The 19,109-nt window shown below is 38.2% G+C and overlaps 3 protein-coding genes and 1 pseudogene across 4 annotated transcripts; all 4 read left to right on the top strand.

Moving 5' to 3' along the window:
* The first annotated feature begins 341 nt into the window (after positions 1-341).
* Positions 342-3,631, top strand: LOC124636227 (brachyurin-like). 2 transcript variants are annotated; one of them, XM_047172200.1, is made up of 7 exons: positions 346-583; positions 1,021-1,152; positions 1,586-1,739; positions 2,348-2,446; positions 2,675-2,811; positions 3,172-3,228; positions 3,453-3,631. In XM_047172200.1, the coding sequence occupies exons 1-7, from the start codon at positions 443-445 to the stop codon at positions 3,570-3,572; spliced, it is 840 nt and encodes a 279-aa protein (XP_047028156.1). In that variant the 5' UTR covers positions 346-442; the 3' UTR covers positions 3,573-3,631. The 2 variants fall into 2 exon arrangements, with proteins under 2 accessions (XP_047028157.1, XP_047028156.1); XM_047172201.1 differs by lacking the exon at positions 3,172-3,228 and having other exon boundaries at positions 342-583.
* A 1,638-nt stretch (positions 3,632-5,269) lies between these two features.
* On the top strand, positions 5,270-8,786 carry LOC124636639 (annotated as a pseudogene).
* Positions 8,787-9,079: 293 nt separating this feature from the next.
* On the top strand, positions 9,080-11,917 carry LOC124636225 (brachyurin-like). The gene is made up of 5 exons (XM_047172198.1): positions 9,080-9,325; positions 10,303-10,576; positions 10,952-11,050; positions 11,188-11,381; positions 11,723-11,917. Exons 1-5 carry the CDS (start codon positions 9,122-9,124, stop codon positions 11,825-11,827), a joined length of 876 nt encoding a protein of 291 aa, XP_047028154.1. The 5' UTR covers positions 9,080-9,121; the 3' UTR covers positions 11,828-11,917.
* Positions 11,918-16,433: 4,516 nt separating this feature from the next.
* LOC124636226 (collagenase-like) lies at positions 16,434-18,586 on the top strand. The gene is made up of 5 exons (XM_047172199.1): positions 16,434-16,669; positions 17,119-17,392; positions 17,595-17,693; positions 18,097-18,290; positions 18,440-18,586. The coding sequence occupies exons 1-5, from the start codon at positions 16,466-16,468 to the stop codon at positions 18,542-18,544; spliced, it is 876 nt and encodes a 291-aa protein (XP_047028155.1). The 5' UTR covers positions 16,434-16,465; the 3' UTR covers positions 18,545-18,586.
* Positions 18,587-19,109: the final 523 nt, after the last annotated feature.

Genomic DNA, 19,109 nt, shown 5'->3' on the forward strand with positions numbered 1-19,109 from the left:
AGCACTTTTTTTTAACGACGCGTCAAAAATCATCAAATGATCCTCATCCTCATCCTCATCCCCTCCCGCTGTAGGTTAGCAGCGGCGAGGGAGTGTCAGACTGTTACTAACTAAAAACCGTTGTGTTCCGTCATAGGCCTTTTTAAGTGCCAGGGCCGCGGTATCTCTTTCGAACAACCCGCAGCCCCGGCAGGTATTACAAGCACCTTTAGTTTGGATTATCAAATACAATTTTATTAACAAGTACCGCGTCATTCTAAGAGGTGAGACGAGGTCTCAAAAATGACTGTTATCATATCTGTTATCAAGATATTGATATCACCTGTCAAATTCTTCCCTCGTACTCCAAATTTGTCATTCAAGAGATAAAATGTAGCATTTTCTCACGTTCATGTACCAAGTATCATAGTGTAGTATTTTGTTCTGTGAAAATTAAATAATAATGTTGGCTGTGTTTATAAGTGCGTTGCCTCTCTTGGCGTTGAGTGCGAGTGGTAGCAAGTGTGATGGTGACCTATGTTCCAAGAGCACAGCCAGGATTGTGGGCGGAGAGATCTCAGAGCAGAATAGTAGGCCTTTTCAGGTAAATCTGTCAGACTTTGACCGTCAGCAAAAAATAAACACATATTTTCGAGTTGATGTTTAAAAATATATCTTTTTAAATGTTAGGAAAAATATTTAGTGTTAATTCCGCGAGACAATAAATCGAGGTTTGTATTATGTAGCACTATTCTCATGCACATGCAATCTCTTCAACAAAACATACTGACTATTGCAAATTGTATCAAATTCATGTCTTGACAACAATAACTGATTGGGATACTTCGAAAGATATATTCCTCAATACAACTTATCCACAATGCATAATACATATTTGGTACATTCGTTAGGTACAAACAATGATTTTTATCATCTTTATTTAAAAAAAAACTTGTTTGATACACCTACCTGAATTACTTTTGCAAGTATATTACCAAAGGGTCCATTGTTGAGTTCTCAGCAAGACTGCATACACTGTAGGTGGCCCTGTACTCTCGCGTGGGCACGACAGGAGAGCTGGGCTTCTGCGGGGGCGCTCTCATCAGCCAGGAGTGGGTGGTGACCGCGGCTCACTGCTGCTTCCATGATGGCGAGGAAGTCAACCATGTACAGGTAATAATGGGTCACTGTCAGGGATAAATTGATTGGTTCTTGTCGAAAACGGAGTGTGACTTCTTGGAGAGAGTTAACATCAGATGAAGTATTGATCGTAGCAAGGTCAAACGATGGCCTTGAATTTTATGTAGACTGTTAATCGTTGAAAAAAATCAAGTCAACCTAGTCATCCACAATTCTACATGGCCTGAAAGTAGGTACATACATCAGCCATTTTGAGGCCCAAGTTCACTAAAAACAAACGTCCGTTTTTCTTAGAACAACTATTTTAATAAAATTAGAAACATGAAATTGAAAATTAACTTGAATCAATTATTTTATGAAAACTGACGGTTATTTGTCCGGGAACTTGGGCCTAAAAGAAACCACTGACGTCCGTCAAGTAAAAACAGATTGGCCCTCAGACTTTTATACTAGTTTCTGGTTGCAGGCGATTCTTGGCGCCCATTCTCTATACGATCGCTACGAGAACGGGCGCCGCATCGTCAACGTGGCGGAGTTAGTGATACACCCCGAGTACAACCCTAACTCGTTCTCCAATGACATCGCACTGTTGAGGCTCGCTAATGTCGTGCAACTTTCTGGTAAGAGAATTTGAATTCCAGGGTGAAAGTAAGGGCCTATGCACACCACGTTTTTTAAAACGCGTTCCCAAAACGCGCGTCGACGGCGCGTTTTTATCCTGCAGAGCAGTCCTGACTAGCGTGCGTATCGCGTCTGTAGGTATCGCTAAAACGCGCGTCGACGGCGCGTTAAAAAAACGTGGTGTGCATAGACCCCAAGGTACAGCTTCTCACTGAGTTATGGAGAAAACAATAAATGCCTCTGTTTGATTTGGAAATGTCTGTTTCTTATGAAGAAAGCACGAGCTACCTAACCTACACTACGTACCTATATACTGACCTCATTGTATCTAAGTATTGTTTCACCTGTAAGAAAATAAATAATTATTAAAGCCTGTATGAAACACCACACATGCCTAATCGATTAATGTTAGGAGTTATATCAGGTGTGTGTCTCCGTCATTATAATTTAAGAGGAAAGAGTACCTACACATTTTTAACGTAACTTGACTTTTATTTAGTGCCGATGGATACTTACAATGCAAGCCATTCCCATATGTGTAGGTACAATATATGAATTTTACCTCATTTAGGCACTAAAAATAATAAATGAATGTTCACATTTCCAGACATGATAAATACGATCCAGCTGCCGTACCGCAACATTTCATTATTCAACTTCGCCGGCGCCGGAGCTACCATCTCAGGGTGGGGCATTGCTGCGCAAGGTTTGTGTTTAATATTTTTAATAAAAGCATAATTTATTTCAACTATGTCTATGTCCAGAAAACCCTTAACTACTCCAAAAACCTGTATTGCCTAAGTATACCATTTGCTGCTAAAGAAATAAAATCGAAACTGAAGCATTTATGTCATAAAGCAGTACTTATCATTGTTTAAAAAAAATCGTCTTCTTTGTTATTTTCGTAAAGGTACCAATAAGCTAATATTTTCAGGAGTGAACTTTGTATCGCCCACACTTCGGCAGAAGTTCATGACGGTGGTAACAGATAATTTCTGCAACGGCTACTATTTTAACCAGCTCCCGGACACCACTGTGTGTACCTTCTATGGAAGTGCAGGCACGTGCAAGGTGAGGACACGCTAGAGCTAGGTACAATCGATCAAGAAGGCCTTGGCCCACTCAGGTTCACTTTTCCAAAGAATCGTAAGGAGAAATCGACCTTTCAAATGATACTCACCCGTTCAAGAAAGCCAAGGGTATGGTATCTTTTGCGAAGGATATGGTAAAAGTCATCTAGAATTTAAAATGATACGGTGTACGAATAACTTTAAAAAGCTCCATGTAGGTAGGTGTTTTCCGACTGAAAGGAGATGGCTAAAAAAACGCCCAGAGGCGACAGAAACTTCATATTGTATGATTGGATTCACTCGCCAAAAATGGATGGATGCGTAAACGTTTTATCTATTTAAAAGGCTATGCATGTTACAGGGTGACAATGGAGGTCCTATGACGATATTTTACAACGCAACCGAAGTGGATATTTTGGTAAGTACTTATTCCTATAGAATCCAAAGTCCAAATGGTGTTCTTTGGATTTGGATCGAACCTCCCAAATTCCCGCCACAATGATTGATCCTGTCTGGACAATCTCTTTTTCTATTAAATAAAGAGAAGTTTCCGTTTTTGCAAAAAATCTGATTCTAGATAATACATGCATTTGAAAAATAAACTTACTAAAACGTCATCTGATTTCTTTCTTTTGTTGCAAGGTGGGCGTGACGTCATTCATCAGTGCCGACGGGTGCAATGATAACCGGCCCTCTGTGTTCACCAGGGTGCAGAGATACCTCGACTGGATCAACCAAGTCACTGGAATTGAAATTATTTAGATACATCATTCTTTGTTTCTTTTATATTTGCGTGTAAATACATTTATTCAAGTTGTCAATACTTTTTTTTTAATTACCCTTTGGAAAAAGATCCTTCAGCTTTAGTCAGTCACCAAGCCTTACTTTACAATACTTAAATTGGATACAGCTTCAGGCATTTTCAGCCCGATACTTCATTTATGAATGAAAATGACACCGTCACTGATATTTATTTATCATTTTATGAACATGTGAATGTTTGCCATAAACGGAATTCATAGACTATCAATCATTTAATTCAGTACAATGATATCTAAATTAAATCTTACAACACTTAGGTTATACCTACAAAAATAATCAGGGAATGACGACTAGTACCGCGTATATTATTATAATTGGTAACACCCTGAACAACCAGTTAGCATGACTTTGATCCCCGAGCCTTGAAAATATTTTTCATGTTGGACTTTCAACCTTTGCTTTGTCAAATAAATCAATTAGCTTATTCATCAACTAAGTAAACAGCATTATTTATTTTATAAATAATTGATATCTTATTTATTGTGATTAGGGAAACCCAACGTTAATCCGTTATTAGGCTTGTATCAACTTGCTTATTATTAGCATTAACCCAAATTACATTAATCTAAGTAGGTACCTATAGGTATATATGTTTCTCATTGGAGTGGCGATTTCTGAAGTATCATCCTTGGAGCACAGGAGCACAGGTACGGTACGAGTGTAAAGCATGTTTCCCAACGTCCTCTACGAGTGTACAGGTTCGAATCCAATTAATATCAAAATGAAACAAATCTCAGCCATGAAATTTGGTTCTGTCAAATACTTCTTGCCTTTCATATTTATTCATAAAATTAACCATATGTGTAATTAACATTAGGTTGGTATTTTTATTAAAAATAATAAGTGTCTGTGATAAATAAATAAAAAGGCGATAAAAACTGACAGATAATAAAAGAATGATGAATATTGTATTTGGAGCTATGATGTGCTTTGAGAACAAAGAACACATCCGGATGATAGCTTTATATTATGACTTTTACCGGAAGTCATTCAGTTAACTTTTATCCGAATGCACCCAGTGTCCTAAACCACTATAATGAATGAACTATGAGAAATAAGGTTTGAATTCGAGAAAAATGAAACGGCAGGTTTAGGTAAGTAATCATCACTGAGTATTTACAACTCTTATATATCTATATAACAAGTTATATCTTTATAAATGTGCAGACTTTTTAGTCGGGTGACAGTGTGTATTAATGTTCATATTATCAAAGTTAATTTCGCTATCTACCTCGTATGTATAAACCACAACTCACGCGATATTAGGTGCTTTATCGATAGTAATTGCTGACTTACGAGATTTGGCACTGATTTGTCAAGGTTTAAATGGATTATGATAAAACCATATCAATACGTATAAAATTCTGATTTATCAATAATTATAGCATTATAAATAAACAAGTTCTAAGTTGAAAGGCAATTTTACAACGATTTTTCATATTATAAGGTCGAGATAAACATCTCGAGGAAAGCTAGACTTTAAAGTCTGAAATCACCAACCCGCATTGAGCAAGCGTGGTGATTATCGCTCAATCCTTCTCCGTGTGAGAGGAGGCTTGAGCCCAGCAGAGGGACGATAAAAAGGCTGTAACAATAACAGATTTCGGTAATTGAACAACTATACTTACTGAGACTCAATGATTACAGCTTTTTCACTTGATTCTTCGAGGGATACCGTTTTTGCTATTAGACTAGAAGCCAACCCCAACATAGTTGGGAAAAGGCTAGCCCGATGTTTGGTGATTTGCAATGCCGTACGAACCGACCGATGCCGCTCCGATCGGAAAATCCGGCAATGTGTTCCACATTTATTGATATTGACTCTTGTATAAGTTAATTAAAAAATTTTAGATACTGCAGTCACATCCAAAAACATACGTACACACTTTTAACATTACACTGAGTATTAACTACTTTATATAACAAGTTAATTTGTGATGGTAGCAGTTTTTTTTATGATAGGTACCGCTGATTTCGAACATAAAATAAAATAAATAAATAAATAAATAAATAATGTCGGGACACCTTTTCACACACGGTCGGTTAGCCCCATGGTAAGTTATTAATTAACTTGTGTTATGGGTGCTAACACAACTGATAAACTACATATAGCTACATATATACATAGTTATAAATACATATTGTAACACCCAGACCACGGCCAACAAACATGCTCAACATCATTTATATTTAGTGTTATTTTTATTTTAAAGCATTTTTCTTTCTTTACTAATACTATTATAGCTAAGTTTCCATCATAAGTAGGTTCAGAAAACTTAATACAATTTAATAACAAAAACAGAACATTAAGTATCTGTACCTGAGATATACTTAAGTTTCATGTGGTCTGATGTCACTTGTACACGTATTATATAGGTACTTATTTCTCAATCCTGCACAAAAATTAAACTTAAATATTGTCATATTGTAATATGTTTTTGATAATTTAACAATTCGTTATCTACGATTAATTTAGTGACGTATGATTATATCAGGCCGTTTGTGTATTATTTGTGTTATAAGAAGTAAATTGTTCGATCTGATCATCATTTTGTATCATTACATTATTATCAATAAATGTGGACCCTGTCCTTCTTTCTCTCTATGCACACATTATTTAGTTGGAGTCAACATATTGTTGGTTGAGAACAGAACCTTAAATCGATTTCCACATAGTTTTTTGATGGCTACCAGTTCCATTCTTATATACCTACTCATTCCATACTCTACTAACCATTCGCGTAACACCACACATTCTTCTTATTTCTTTTTCATTTCTTCTTAGTATTCGCATCTCTACTGCATGTAATAGACTTTCATTCATTCACCAAAACTGTGGACCGTGGTCCGTGGTCTTATAGTAAGATCTTCACTAGAAGTTCTTGTCGGATATGGTGAGTTCACAAATTGTTCCCGTAGCCTGCCACCATTTCATCCCTTTAATATTATGTAAGTAATTCAATCCTCCTCATGTCTCCTGTCAGAAAGAGAACTTTTTGAGAGGAAGCCCAGCAATTGGACGATAGTAAGGCTGATAACCTGCATTGCAATGACATTATGCATTCACAAAACATAATTGATAATAAGTATTAGCGTGTAAGTTGTTAAAAGCTTGACATATTACTTTGGTATCAGCTGCTTCATCGACATGATAATGGAACACGATTGATACAATTCTTGGAGGCACAAATAAATCATACTTAATGTATAATGGGTGACTTGTGTCATTTATCAATGAATTGAAAGGTACAAAGAGGAAAGGGACAAAATTCGAGACACAACCTGCACTGCCGACCGAATGGATCAATTTATTTATCGACTAGGCTTTTATTCAAACGGAAAAAAATCTGATAACTTCTAACTTCATCCTCAGACTCTAAAATTTTTTACAAGACTACCTACATTAGTCACATTCAACCTTCTCCTGTACCTCATTTCTTGTAGATAACGTTGATCAGGACTACAAAAACGCGTCTAAATATGAAAACTGGTGATATGAACTACTGATCAATATCACTTGTTACCGCAATACTGACTTACATACTCACTAGGTAGGTATTTGTAAAATTTTGAGATCTCAGTCATTTTCCAGTATAAATAAAATAGGAAAAAGGAGCGTTTAATAAACATTATCATCATTACATCAATTTTAGTTAAAAATCATGAAGACGAGAGGATTGTCGGGGTGCTTTGGCTCCCGCTAACGCATATCCTTTCTTTGTGAGTTTCATTTGTTTTGTAAGAGATATTACACCAATAATAAATCATGTTTATGCAACATCTTCTATTATTTTTTAGGGAGGGTTGCTGATCAGTTTAATCGGTGGCCTAAATTCAGTATGTGGTTCCTCGCTGGTGTCCCACAACCGGCTGGTGACAGCCGCTCTCTGCTGGTTCGACGGCCAGCGGCAGGCGTGGCAGTTCCTCGTGGTACTTGGCTCCAATTCGCTGGGGTTCGGAGGCACTCGCATACCCACCAGCCATGTCATAGTACACCCGCAGTACCATGTTAAGTCGTTGGAAAATGACGTCGCTATGATATACTTGCCATACAGTATTATGCACAATGGTGAGAAAAATATCTACTTATTGAAATGTTTAAATGATTTGCACGTGCTTTAAGTTCTAAAAGTACATTACATTTCCAGCAAACATCTAACCTATTCTCCTGCCGAGCTTTGCAGAGCTCTCTGATCCGTTTGTAGGAAGATGGGCAGTCGCTGCTGGCTTTGGGAAAACTACAGACCGTAAGTACAGGCATTATATCTAAGTTTCATGTCAGGGCATTTTGAAGAACTCGAACGCTCCTTAAATCCACACACAAGGCACACACGATAGGTAGAAAATAATTTTGTTAAAAAGAGACAAGTTCGCTGATATTCGCATTTAATTTCTAATCTCTGTAGATTAGAAATTAAATGAAGACCGAGTGACCAACGGAGAGTTATATTATCTGGTGAATAATGTATTAAATATTTCAGACCAACAAGTTGCTTCAACGACTGTCAGCCACGTAGCTTTGCAGGTGATTAGCAATACTGCCTGCGCAGCTGTCTATACGACTAGCTTCGTGAAGTCCAGTACCCTCTGCACCAACGGGCTTGGAGGAGTCGGCATTTGTGGTGGCGATTCTGGTGGTCCACTCACTCTTTATACCCAACAGGGACATCTCTTGGTAAGAATATTTATGGATCGAACTGAATCTGTATTAATTACCTGTACATTTCTAGTGTCCAAATAACTTTATCACGTGTAACATCCTGTGGTGAGATTTTTGACGTCCAAATATCAGCCCATCCATTTTTTACGAGGTTTTCGAAGCATAGGCAATTTTTTTCCGATTGTTGAAAGGATCGTCATGTTTCAATTTATCATATTTTTTAATTTGTATCGACAGATTGGTGTGAGCTCCTTCACTGAGAGGAATAACTGCCAAGGTGGCAATCCATCAGGCTTCGCCCGGGTGACCAGCTTCCACAGTTTCATCAGCCAACACTTGTGAACAAATTATACTATTGTGATATTAACCTTAAGCTTCAATAAAGTTATGTACCCATCTAAACATCTGCGGTCGCAAACAGGGAAATATTATTGTGTTTTAACATTATTCATCTTATTAATAAACGTGGAGTAAAGTTATTCCGAGTGTAAACCCATAACAATGTATGGTTATTCCTTTGGTTGTACCTAAAAAGCTTTCGAAAAGAACAAAACCCAACATTTTTCTTTAATGACATGTCTGATGATTTTGCCGATTTTTTTCCATTTCCTCATGCGAACAGACGCCTTTGCAATAAATTTGAGAGCAGCCGCAGTTAAGACTATTACAATAATACTACAATTAACAAAATGTACAACATCGATTACAATTCCACCGTCATGATAAAATTAATCTGCCATTTAATTAAGCTTGATTAGATGAGATAGTAAACAGAAGGTATATAAGTCACCAATTTAACTACTTCACAATATAAAATAGTTTTTTCATAATGCGTGTTATATTATTGTTGGGCTTGGGGTTGTTGGCTACGGCCTCAGCTTTAGTGGAAGTGAACACTGGCTACCACCAGGAAATCGGAATCCCCACTGCTGCGAAGATCAAGGAAAATGAAGAAAGGCTTTTGGCAGAGGCAGCACGAGACGAAAGGATTGTAGGAGGTGCTATCGCTCCGGCTAACGCACACCCATACTTCGTGAGTAACAAACAACTTAGGTTGATTTAGAATCATTAAAGTTGATGACGTTTTTAAGCTGTATACCGTGAAATAAATCAATGTTCATAATAAGAAATTCCGATGAAGTAGTTTGGTAAATATGATAAAACATTTTTCTTTTACTAAATCGAGTTTTGGGACAATATCGTTTATATCTACCTATATGTATAATAAGGACTGCATTAAACTTCAATACAGAAGCTACTTCCGTAGTTCAAGAATACCCTATGAGTCGGTCCTGCGCTTGATGATTCTCTAGCCGCGATATGTTATGTCCTATCGGGCAGAGGGACTGATGCCCATTTTCACCAACAATCTCTTAATCTAAGTGCCACTTAGAATAAGGGCTCTCCCAATAGGGTAGTGTCCAGGGTCGAAATAATGAAATAATATTTGGTCCGCTTTTTAGATAATCAAAAAATATTGGATACGTATTTTTTCTTTTTTTAATTAAACATAAAATGACAAAGATAATACACTTCAAAAATTAGGAGTGGGGGCCTTTTACGCCACAGTGTCCTGAAAATTGTAGCAACTTGTGACGTCACACTCAACTTTAACACGCTATATCTTAACAAGTTCTGATCCAATTTAAAAAAGAAAAAATACGTATCGCTTAATTTTGGACAATCTACAAGACGGACTAATTATTATTTTTTAGGAAACTAGCCTATTTTGACATAAATAACTATGGATAAGGGATACCTAAACTTTGGTGAAAACGAAATTCTTATTAAGTGTTCCGTAAATGCTCTTAGGGGATCCCTTAATTTAGGTATTTGTTGGTGAAAATGGGCATCAGTCTCATAACAGTGAAGCAATAGGCAATCCACTTGTCTGCTCAAATGTTTGTGCACCTTCATATTCTCTGCACAGCGGACTGAGATATGAGAACAGCCGCTGAGGCCGACAATAGGCTAGGATGCATTATTGTTATAATTATTGTTTCTGTGCAGGCTGGATTGTTGATCAGTTTGGTGGGCCAGTCTGGTAACTCAGTCTGCGGTTCTTCGCTTCTATCCGCCAACCGTTTGGTCACGGCTGCTCACTGCTGGACCGATGGAGTTAACCAAGCGTGGCAGTTCCTCGTCATCCTGGGCTCCAACCATTTGTACTCCGGCGGTACCCGCATCGCCACCACCAATGTCATCATGCATCCGCAGTATGTGCCCTCCACGCTCAACAATGATATTGCCATGATCCTGTTGCCGACTAGCGTGTGGTTCACCAGTGAGTATGACCCAAATGTCACTCTTTTTTTCCCTTAATGTCATACAAGTAGAACATGATTTTACTGCTCCTTTAAAAAAGCGTAAGAGTGTTATCGTCAACCTAATTGCAAAACAATAAAATCTATAGATAATTTTAAAAAGTGTGGTCTAGTAGGGACAGCAAATTACTTGAGCAAAGCTCTCCTTACGTATAGAGGTCTCGTGCCTCTATATAAAATAATATGCCCTATATTATTTTACGTCTTGTCTTCAGTGCGATTCAATTCCCAAATGTAATTGAGATTTAATGTGATCAGCTGGATGATGATGGCTACGCAGATTCAGACTCCATTATATTGTGCTTCTTTAAAATTTATTTGTTATGTATTTTCAGGTAACATTCAGCCAATCGGCCTGCCTTCTGGTTGGGACCTATGGGATCAGTTCGTCGGCAACTGGGCTGTTGCTGCTGGCTTCGGCAGGACTAGCGACCGTGAGTTATTTATTTAAATTCTTGAAGTAAAAATGCTTAAGGAAGTAACCTTAACTTGAAGTTATCTGGTCAGATAGCACCCTTTTTATTTATGAGGTATGAAAACATTTAACATTTAATTGTTTTTCTTCCCGCAGAGCAAGTCGCCGCGTCTCAGATCGTAAGCCACGTGAGCTTGCAAGTGATCAGTGTCTTCCAATGTCAGCTGTCCTTCGGCAATGTGTTTGTTCAGCAGAGCACTATCTGCACGAATGGTAATGGCGGTGTTGGCGTTTGCGGCGGAGATTCTGGCGGCCCCCTCACCCTTTACCGCAATGGTGTTCCCACTTTGGTGAGTAAAAACAATAATGCATAATCTGGTAGTGCCCGCCAAGTAGAGTAGATACACATATTATCCTATACTATATTGTATATCTACTAAAAGCCTGTGTCATCAAAGGCTGTGAATGGTAGTCTGATAAAGATATGGGATAAAAACTGTAAATAAGGGTTAAAATCTGTACTTTTGATGTCAAATTTTACAAAAGACAGTCACCAAAAACCCTTCACAATTTCCTAGGTGTTTTTGCTGGGACGAAGTGAGTAACAGTTCTATCTGCATGGTTTGAAGAACCGAAATACAAAGTCAATATTTTTAGAATGTTTAATTGGAATGTGATGTCTCTTTTTCAGATCGGTATCAGTTCCTTCGTAGCCAGAGCCGGCTGCCAACTCGGACATCCTTCTGCCTTCGCGCGAGTCACCAGCTTCATCAATTTTATCCAACAGTACATGTAATTCATATTAGGCTGATTGCGAATTATACATTTAAAAAAAATATTATATCTGCAAGTTAACCTGCTTTCTAAAATAAAATTTTGGTAGGTATACGGACTTTTTTATTTTCCTTTTTCAATTTCACCTTAACTAACCTTAACTACACCTACAACGGCAACATGATGATTTGTTTTCGGCACTGATTTGAAGGGGCACTTATAAACAGCAGTTTTGGTAAGTTAAAAATTATAACTGGCACGTTCAATAACTAGTTCAGCAGTTAAAACTAAGCAGTAAAGGAAACAAAAATGAGTAAGAAATAGTGAAATGGATCAGTGAAAAAATAATCTAATCGAAAAATAAAAAAATCTAAATAATCGACGTGGTGTGGTGGTTGGTAGACCACAGTATGGCTATACCAAAGGACCGTAACCGGTGCGGAAAAACAAATTGGTCAGTGTATAGGCGAACCGGGACACAATATGAGAGAAGCTCGGTAATTGGTGAAGGAAAAGGAACTTACATTTGCTGGATGGTGGAGTCGAACGTTGATGCAGGCCTGCGGTGCTGTTTTCCCTACGCGTAGGTTAGGTACACTATCACCCACTGCTAGTTCTTGTGTGCCGGCTACACTAATACACTAAATATTTATGCAGTTTTAATGATGGAGCGGTTTGGTTGATTGATTAATTTCACACAAAATTGCACAGCGGCGTTGCGGTGATTGGAAAAATTGGAATCTACCGGTGGAAGAGTTCGGATTGGAAAAATTGGAATCTACCGGTGGAGAAGTAGTTACGGTTTGAATGTAGGCGAGTTTTCCTTCTCTTTCTGGTAGATATACTGTACTAGCTTCTGCCAGCGGTTTCACCCGCATCCCGTGGGAACCTCTGCACGTATATATATATATATACTTCAATATATATATACTTTTTATCCGGGTAAAAAGTATACATATATATATTATATATATATCTATATAAAAAGCCTATAGCCTTCCTCGATAAATGGGCTATCTAACACCGAAAGACTTGTTTAAAGCGGACCAGTAGTTCCTGAGATTAGAGTGTTCAAACAAACAAACAAACAAACTCTTCAGCTTTATAATATTAGTATAGATAAGGTGGTAAAATAAAATAAGAAAAGAGTACTTGAATAGTAAAAAAAATAAATGGTTTTTGCTTTGACTGAAGGCCTCTAAAGTAAATCGACGGGCCTTCTCGATCTTTTTTTGGGTGTTTTATAAAGTACTAGCCGTTTTCCCGCGGTTTCACCCGCGTCCCGTGGTAACTACTGCCCGTACCGGGATAAAATATAGCCTATGTTACTCGTGGATAATATAGTTTTCGAATGGTGAAAGAATTTTTAAAAACGGTCCAGTAGTTTTTGAGCCAATTCATTACAACCAAACAAACAAACAAACAAAGTTTTCCTCTTTATAATATTGGTATAGAAAAACCTAATAATCTACTACAACCAAGTCGGGGTAAAGTGGAAAACTGACTTTCAATATTCATTTGTAGACGAATCGTTGGTCCTAGTTAAAAAGTTCCCCGACGATTTTAGCCTTATTTATAGCCATTTTATGCGATATAAATAAAAACTAACCATGTATAATATTCGCAAGCACTCTTATTTAAATAACATAGAATTTTCTAAGTACATACCTAGAATATTTTTTTTGTATAATAATGGCAGATTTGCCTTTAGATTTCGGGTGTCACTGCTCCCTATGATCTGCCGAACTATTTATCGAACTGCTCGTTCCGTCAAATCAACGGGTCATTCATTTATTGGACTGCTCAATTATTTAGAACTGACATTGCATAATAAAATAACCGACCAATCGTTTCTTATTGCTGTCGATGTTGTACCGTCACATTAATTAAATCAAATAAACAATCTCTTTAGCTTTATTATATTAGTATGGATTTATAAATAAATATAAATAAATAAATATCACGACACCTTTACACACGGTCGGTTAGCCCCATGGTAAGCTATTTATTAGCTTGTGTTATGGGTGCTAACACAACTGATAAACTACATATAGCTACATATATATGTTATGGACCATGTGATTAATTCGGGCATTATTAATAATGCCCGAGCATTATGAATAATGTCTAGCTTTATCGGGCCAAGTGATTAATAACTATCTTAACTTCATTATTTATCACATTGCACGGGCAATTTGATAATAAAGCAAAAAATTGAAGTTAGTGACGAAAACGTATCCCACGTAACAGTTGCCCGGGTAACTGGGTTGAGGAGGTCAGATAGGGCAGTCGTTCCTTGTAAAGGACTGGTACTCAGCTACATCCGGTTAGACTGGAAGCCGACCCCAACATAGTTTGGGAAAAAGGCTCGGAGGATGATGTGACGAAAACGTATCGCTGCAAAACCGACTCCACGTAGTCTTGTCTGTCCTACCCCTAGAGTGCAATTCAAAACCGCGTAAGTGTGGAGGGGCGAGGCGGCCTGCGAGCTGAGGCGCAGGTAGTTTTAACGCTCGCCGACGCGGCTGAGGCTGGCCGGCTGAGCCGGCCAGCAAGCCGAAGCTGCGGCGGTGAGCGTGAAAACCATCTGCGACGATAAGCTCGCATGGGACCGCCGGAGCCCCGCAGCACCGGAGCCGTGACAGAAGCCATGCTTGCTGCATGTTGCTTGCTTACATTTTAAACGTACTGAGTTAAAAAATTAGAAGCTAAATAAATAAATTTTATGATGTCATTTAATAGTATTTTAGAAGTTTACTGTTAGAATGCATGCTACAAATTTAGATGCTAAAAAATAACCATCATGCGGAGTTGTATTTAGAGCGGTTTACTTAGAAGATAACGAGTGGCTGAGATAGTATTATTTAGATGCTCGTTAATTGTGGCTGACTTAGTAATTAAGAAGGCAACATACATTATTCGGGGCGAATAATTATATTAAAAAGGAGCCTGTTTAATAAGCACCCTTTAAATATGACTTTCCTTAACTTTTAAATGCAAAAACTAGTGGATTTTTAAGGCAGAAGTCCTTCATAATTAATCCAAATCATGAGGCTGATTATTTAAGTGGTTTAATATTTAGTTTATTTTAAATTAAATGGCAATAACAATAAAAAATGAATATAAATATGTTATTACTTTGCTTGTATTACTTTGCCCAAAAGGTCACGGGCAATATGTATAGTGCCCGGTCAATTTGATTATTTGAATAATTATTATCAAATTGCGCTCTCATATTGGGCATTTTTCATAATGACCGGGCATTATGTATACTGCTCAATTTATCACTTGGTCCATAACATATACATAGTTATAAATACATATTACTAGCTTTTGCCCGCGACTTCTTTCGCGTGGAATAGTAACTTCCGGTAGATTTTTGGTTTGACCAATAGGTGGCGCTATATGTCCGGAATAAATTTTATTTTTATATTTTTTTGTAATAAAAACTATCCTATGTCCTTTCTCAAGTTTCAAACTATATAATATGTACCAAATTTCACACAAATCGATTCAGTAGTTTAGGCGTGTAGAAAAGACAGACAGACAGACAGACAGAAAGACAGACAGACAGAGTTACTTTCTCATTTATAATATTAGTTAGGATAACACCCAGACCACGGCCAACAAGCATGCTCATCACACAAATGTCGACCGAACCGGGAATCGAACCCGGGACCTCAGGTCCGGCAGTCCGGCATGGTAACCATTACGCCATCGAGGTCGTCATAATCGAGGATTAGTGTGATAAAAAAGGATTGGTAATTTTGAATATCAATTTCCTCAATCTGTTCTTAGGTATACTGATATTTGCCTATGCACCTGTATAATGTTACGAAATACACCGTGACTTTTTAATCGTCTTACAAAGCTGGTCTACTCAATCTATCCGACATAAAATACCACTAGACACGATTATTAATTTTATAGCCTTACTTAATTAAGATATTAGGTGCAAAGAAAAATACTAAAAAAAAATTGTTTACGTATCAAACGGTAGGAAGTAGGTACCTTCCCAATGCGCCGCGCTCCATTGATACAAGATTCGGGCAGCGCTCACAACAGGGTGTTCTTATAATCTACGTCATGCATCATAGTAATGAATTAATTTTTATTTTTAAATTATTCAAATCTTATAAATATATTTTTTTTTTATATGAACGTTTACTAGTCATTGGATACATGAAGTGGGCTGCCGTTGTAAGACGACTAAAAAGTCACGGTGTATATTGAAAGCTGCATGAGTGTTGCAAGAATTATTTCCGTCTTCATATTATGTAAAATGCCGATGTGTTATATAATCAAGGGCATCAGCTATCTACATACCAAATTTCAACTAAATCGGTCCAGCCGTTGCGTGAAAGAATCGCAAATATAGAGGTACATCCACACATTCTCACAACCTTTCACATTTGTAATATATGTACGACTAATAAAAATAATAAGGATTTATCATTAGCTTTTCCTCACAGCTGATACGCTATGAGTCATGAGAAAAACTTAGCAGGATTTGCACAACAGGGTGGGAAAACACACAACAAACCCAATCTTGATAAATTCATCGTTGTTCCTAATTGTATCATGTTGATAAGATGAGATAATAGCAGAGGGTATATATACGAAATCAATTAAACTTCTTCACAATAAAAAAAAATCCATAATGCGTGCTCTATTGTTATTGGGCTTGGGCCTCTTGGCTTCAGCTTCGGCGTTTGTGGAAGTGAATTCTGATTACCACAAGGATATCGGTATCCCTGCTGCTGCGAAGATCAAGGAAAATGAAGAAAGACTTATGGCAGAGACAGCACGAGGCGGAAGGGTTGTGGGAGGTGCTATTGCTCCAGTCAACGCTCACCCGTACTTCGTGAGTAACTTGATGGAGTCAAAATTGTTAAAAAATCCTAAGAAAATAATCTGTGCAAAAAAGGGTTCATTAATAATTAGTCTTAATTATGTGCTGCCGGGTTGATCTAGATGTCTTTGATAAAGCAGTCTGAAAGCTGGTGATTGATGTACCCGTGCATCGGAGAGCACGCTGATGTCAGTCTTTTATTTTGATAGGAAATCATTAAATGACACCCTGCACCCACAGTTGAAGGGAGTGTCCGACTCTCTGACTAAAATCCACCAAGTTCCTTCTTAAGCCTTTTATGTAACAGGGCCGCGGGAACTCTTTCGAACAATCCCGCAGCTCCGGCAGGATTTGGCCCTGGTGGGCCCCACTAGGCTTTGCTTACACTATTTGGCCCGTGCCAACCGTGGCCGACTATCGGCGAACATGCCATTATTATTATCCTTATTGCTTCTGTGCAGGCTGGATTGTTGATCAGTTTGGTGGGCCAGTCTGGTAACTCAGTTTGCGGTTCTTCGCTCCTCTCCTCCAACCGTTTGGTGACCGCAGCTCACTGCTGGCGCGACCGCTCCAACCAAGCGTGGCAGTTCCTCGTCATCCTCGGCTCTAACAACCTGTTCTTCGGCGGCACCCGCATCGCCACCAGCAATGTCATCATGCATCCGCAGTATGTGCCCTCCACCCTCCACAACGATATTGCCATGATATTGTTGCCTTCTAGCGTATGGTTTACCGGTGGGTATAATGAACAAGTTACCTATTCCTAATGCCCCAAAATTCCCTACGAATCTTAATAACTGTTTTACCTGTTTTGATGCTACCTAATATGATTTATGTATTTTTGATATTCGGATTAGAAGTCCCCAGTGATTTTGTCAATTTATCAGATAATCCCTATCTGATCGGTTGTTATTACTCAAAAAGTATTAATTTTCAGGAAGCATTCAGCCAGTTAGCCTGCCTTCTGGTTGGGACCTTTGGGATCAGTTCGTCGGCAACTGGGCTGTTGCTGCTGGCTTCGGCAGAACTAGCGACCGTGAGTAAAATATATGAGCAATTTACCCGCATTCCAAACACGTAGCGAGGGAACTGCTTCACACTCCCATATGTATGAAAAGAAGCTTATGTCCTTTCTCTAGCTTTAGAATATCAGTTAGATTTAGCGTGAAAGTGCGAATTTCGCGGCTATAATATTTAGTGTAGGAGTTTGAGAAAACGAGCTCCAGGAACAAATTAATTAAACTTGAAAGCCAAACCTAACCTTCAGACATCTGAAGAAATAAACAGTCTGACATTCTCCATGAGATCAACTGTTTGGAACCGTGCAAATAGTGCGACGTTTCATAGGAGCCTGCAAAGGCCTATTTGGAATAACAACATTTTGATTTAGATTTTTGATTTTGACAAAATATTCTTCATTAAAATGATTTCTTTTGCAGAACAACTGGCCGCGTCTCAGATAGTGAGCCACGTGAGCTTGCAAGTGATCAGCACGAGTGTGTGCCAGAATTCTTTCCTCGGTGGCATCGTTATTCCAAGCACCCTCTGCACCAGCGGTATTGGTGGTGTGGGAATTTGCGGCGGAGACTCTGGCGGTCCGCTCGTCGTTAACCGCAATGGTGTTCCCACTTTGGTGAGCCAATCAATGAGTAATTTAGGGACTATGGATCTTAAAGGAAGCTTTGAGAAATGCTGCTCAAGCTAATAAAGTGAACGATATCAAAATATTTTTACAACTATCTCGCAGATATACTTAATTGTGATGTTGTATCATTATTTCAGATCGGCGTGAGCTCGTTTGTCGCGATCACCGGCTGTCAACTTGGATATCCTTCTGGCTTCGCACGTGTCACCAGCTTCATGAGTTTTATCCAACAGTACATGTAATTATTGATAGACTGATTATAAACGAATTTAATTTCCTACCAAGTTTGTGTTTTAATCTCGAGCAAGCTGACTGATTAATGCACAGCCAAATCCAAAGAGTCAAGGCAAAGAGATCTAACTATGAAGTTCTAGTGAGACACGATTTTTTGTTTGTTATATTTATATATATGTAAGTAACACCATTTACTATTTAAGGTAGTTACTTTCTACAAAATTACAAAAATAAATATTTTGAACGGACGTGGTAACAAGCCTGTAAGCTGAGCCCAGCTGGGCCCAACCATCTCAGTGCAACCCAATTCGATTAGAAAATATTTATACAATATAACGATCCAAGTCCTTCTTACTAGCACTATGTAATGTGTACGTAAACGGTGACTGTGATCCTCGTAACTCGGTTCGCTGCGTATCTTCAGTTTTACTCGCTTGATTACAAGAGGGAAGATTTTAACAATTTACACGTAGCTTTCAAAGAAGTGAATGAGCTATGGGACAATATTGCATTTATATGCCTGAGGATCTCTCAGAAACAAGAACCTATTGTCTAATCTAGATGTAAGAAGGA

This window comes from Helicoverpa zea, chromosome 14 (assembly GCF_022581195.2).
Source record: "Helicoverpa zea isolate HzStark_Cry1AcR chromosome 14, ilHelZeax1.1, whole genome shotgun sequence".
In the NCBI taxonomy this organism is placed as follows: domain Eukaryota; kingdom Metazoa; phylum Arthropoda; class Insecta; order Lepidoptera; family Noctuidae; genus Helicoverpa; species Helicoverpa zea.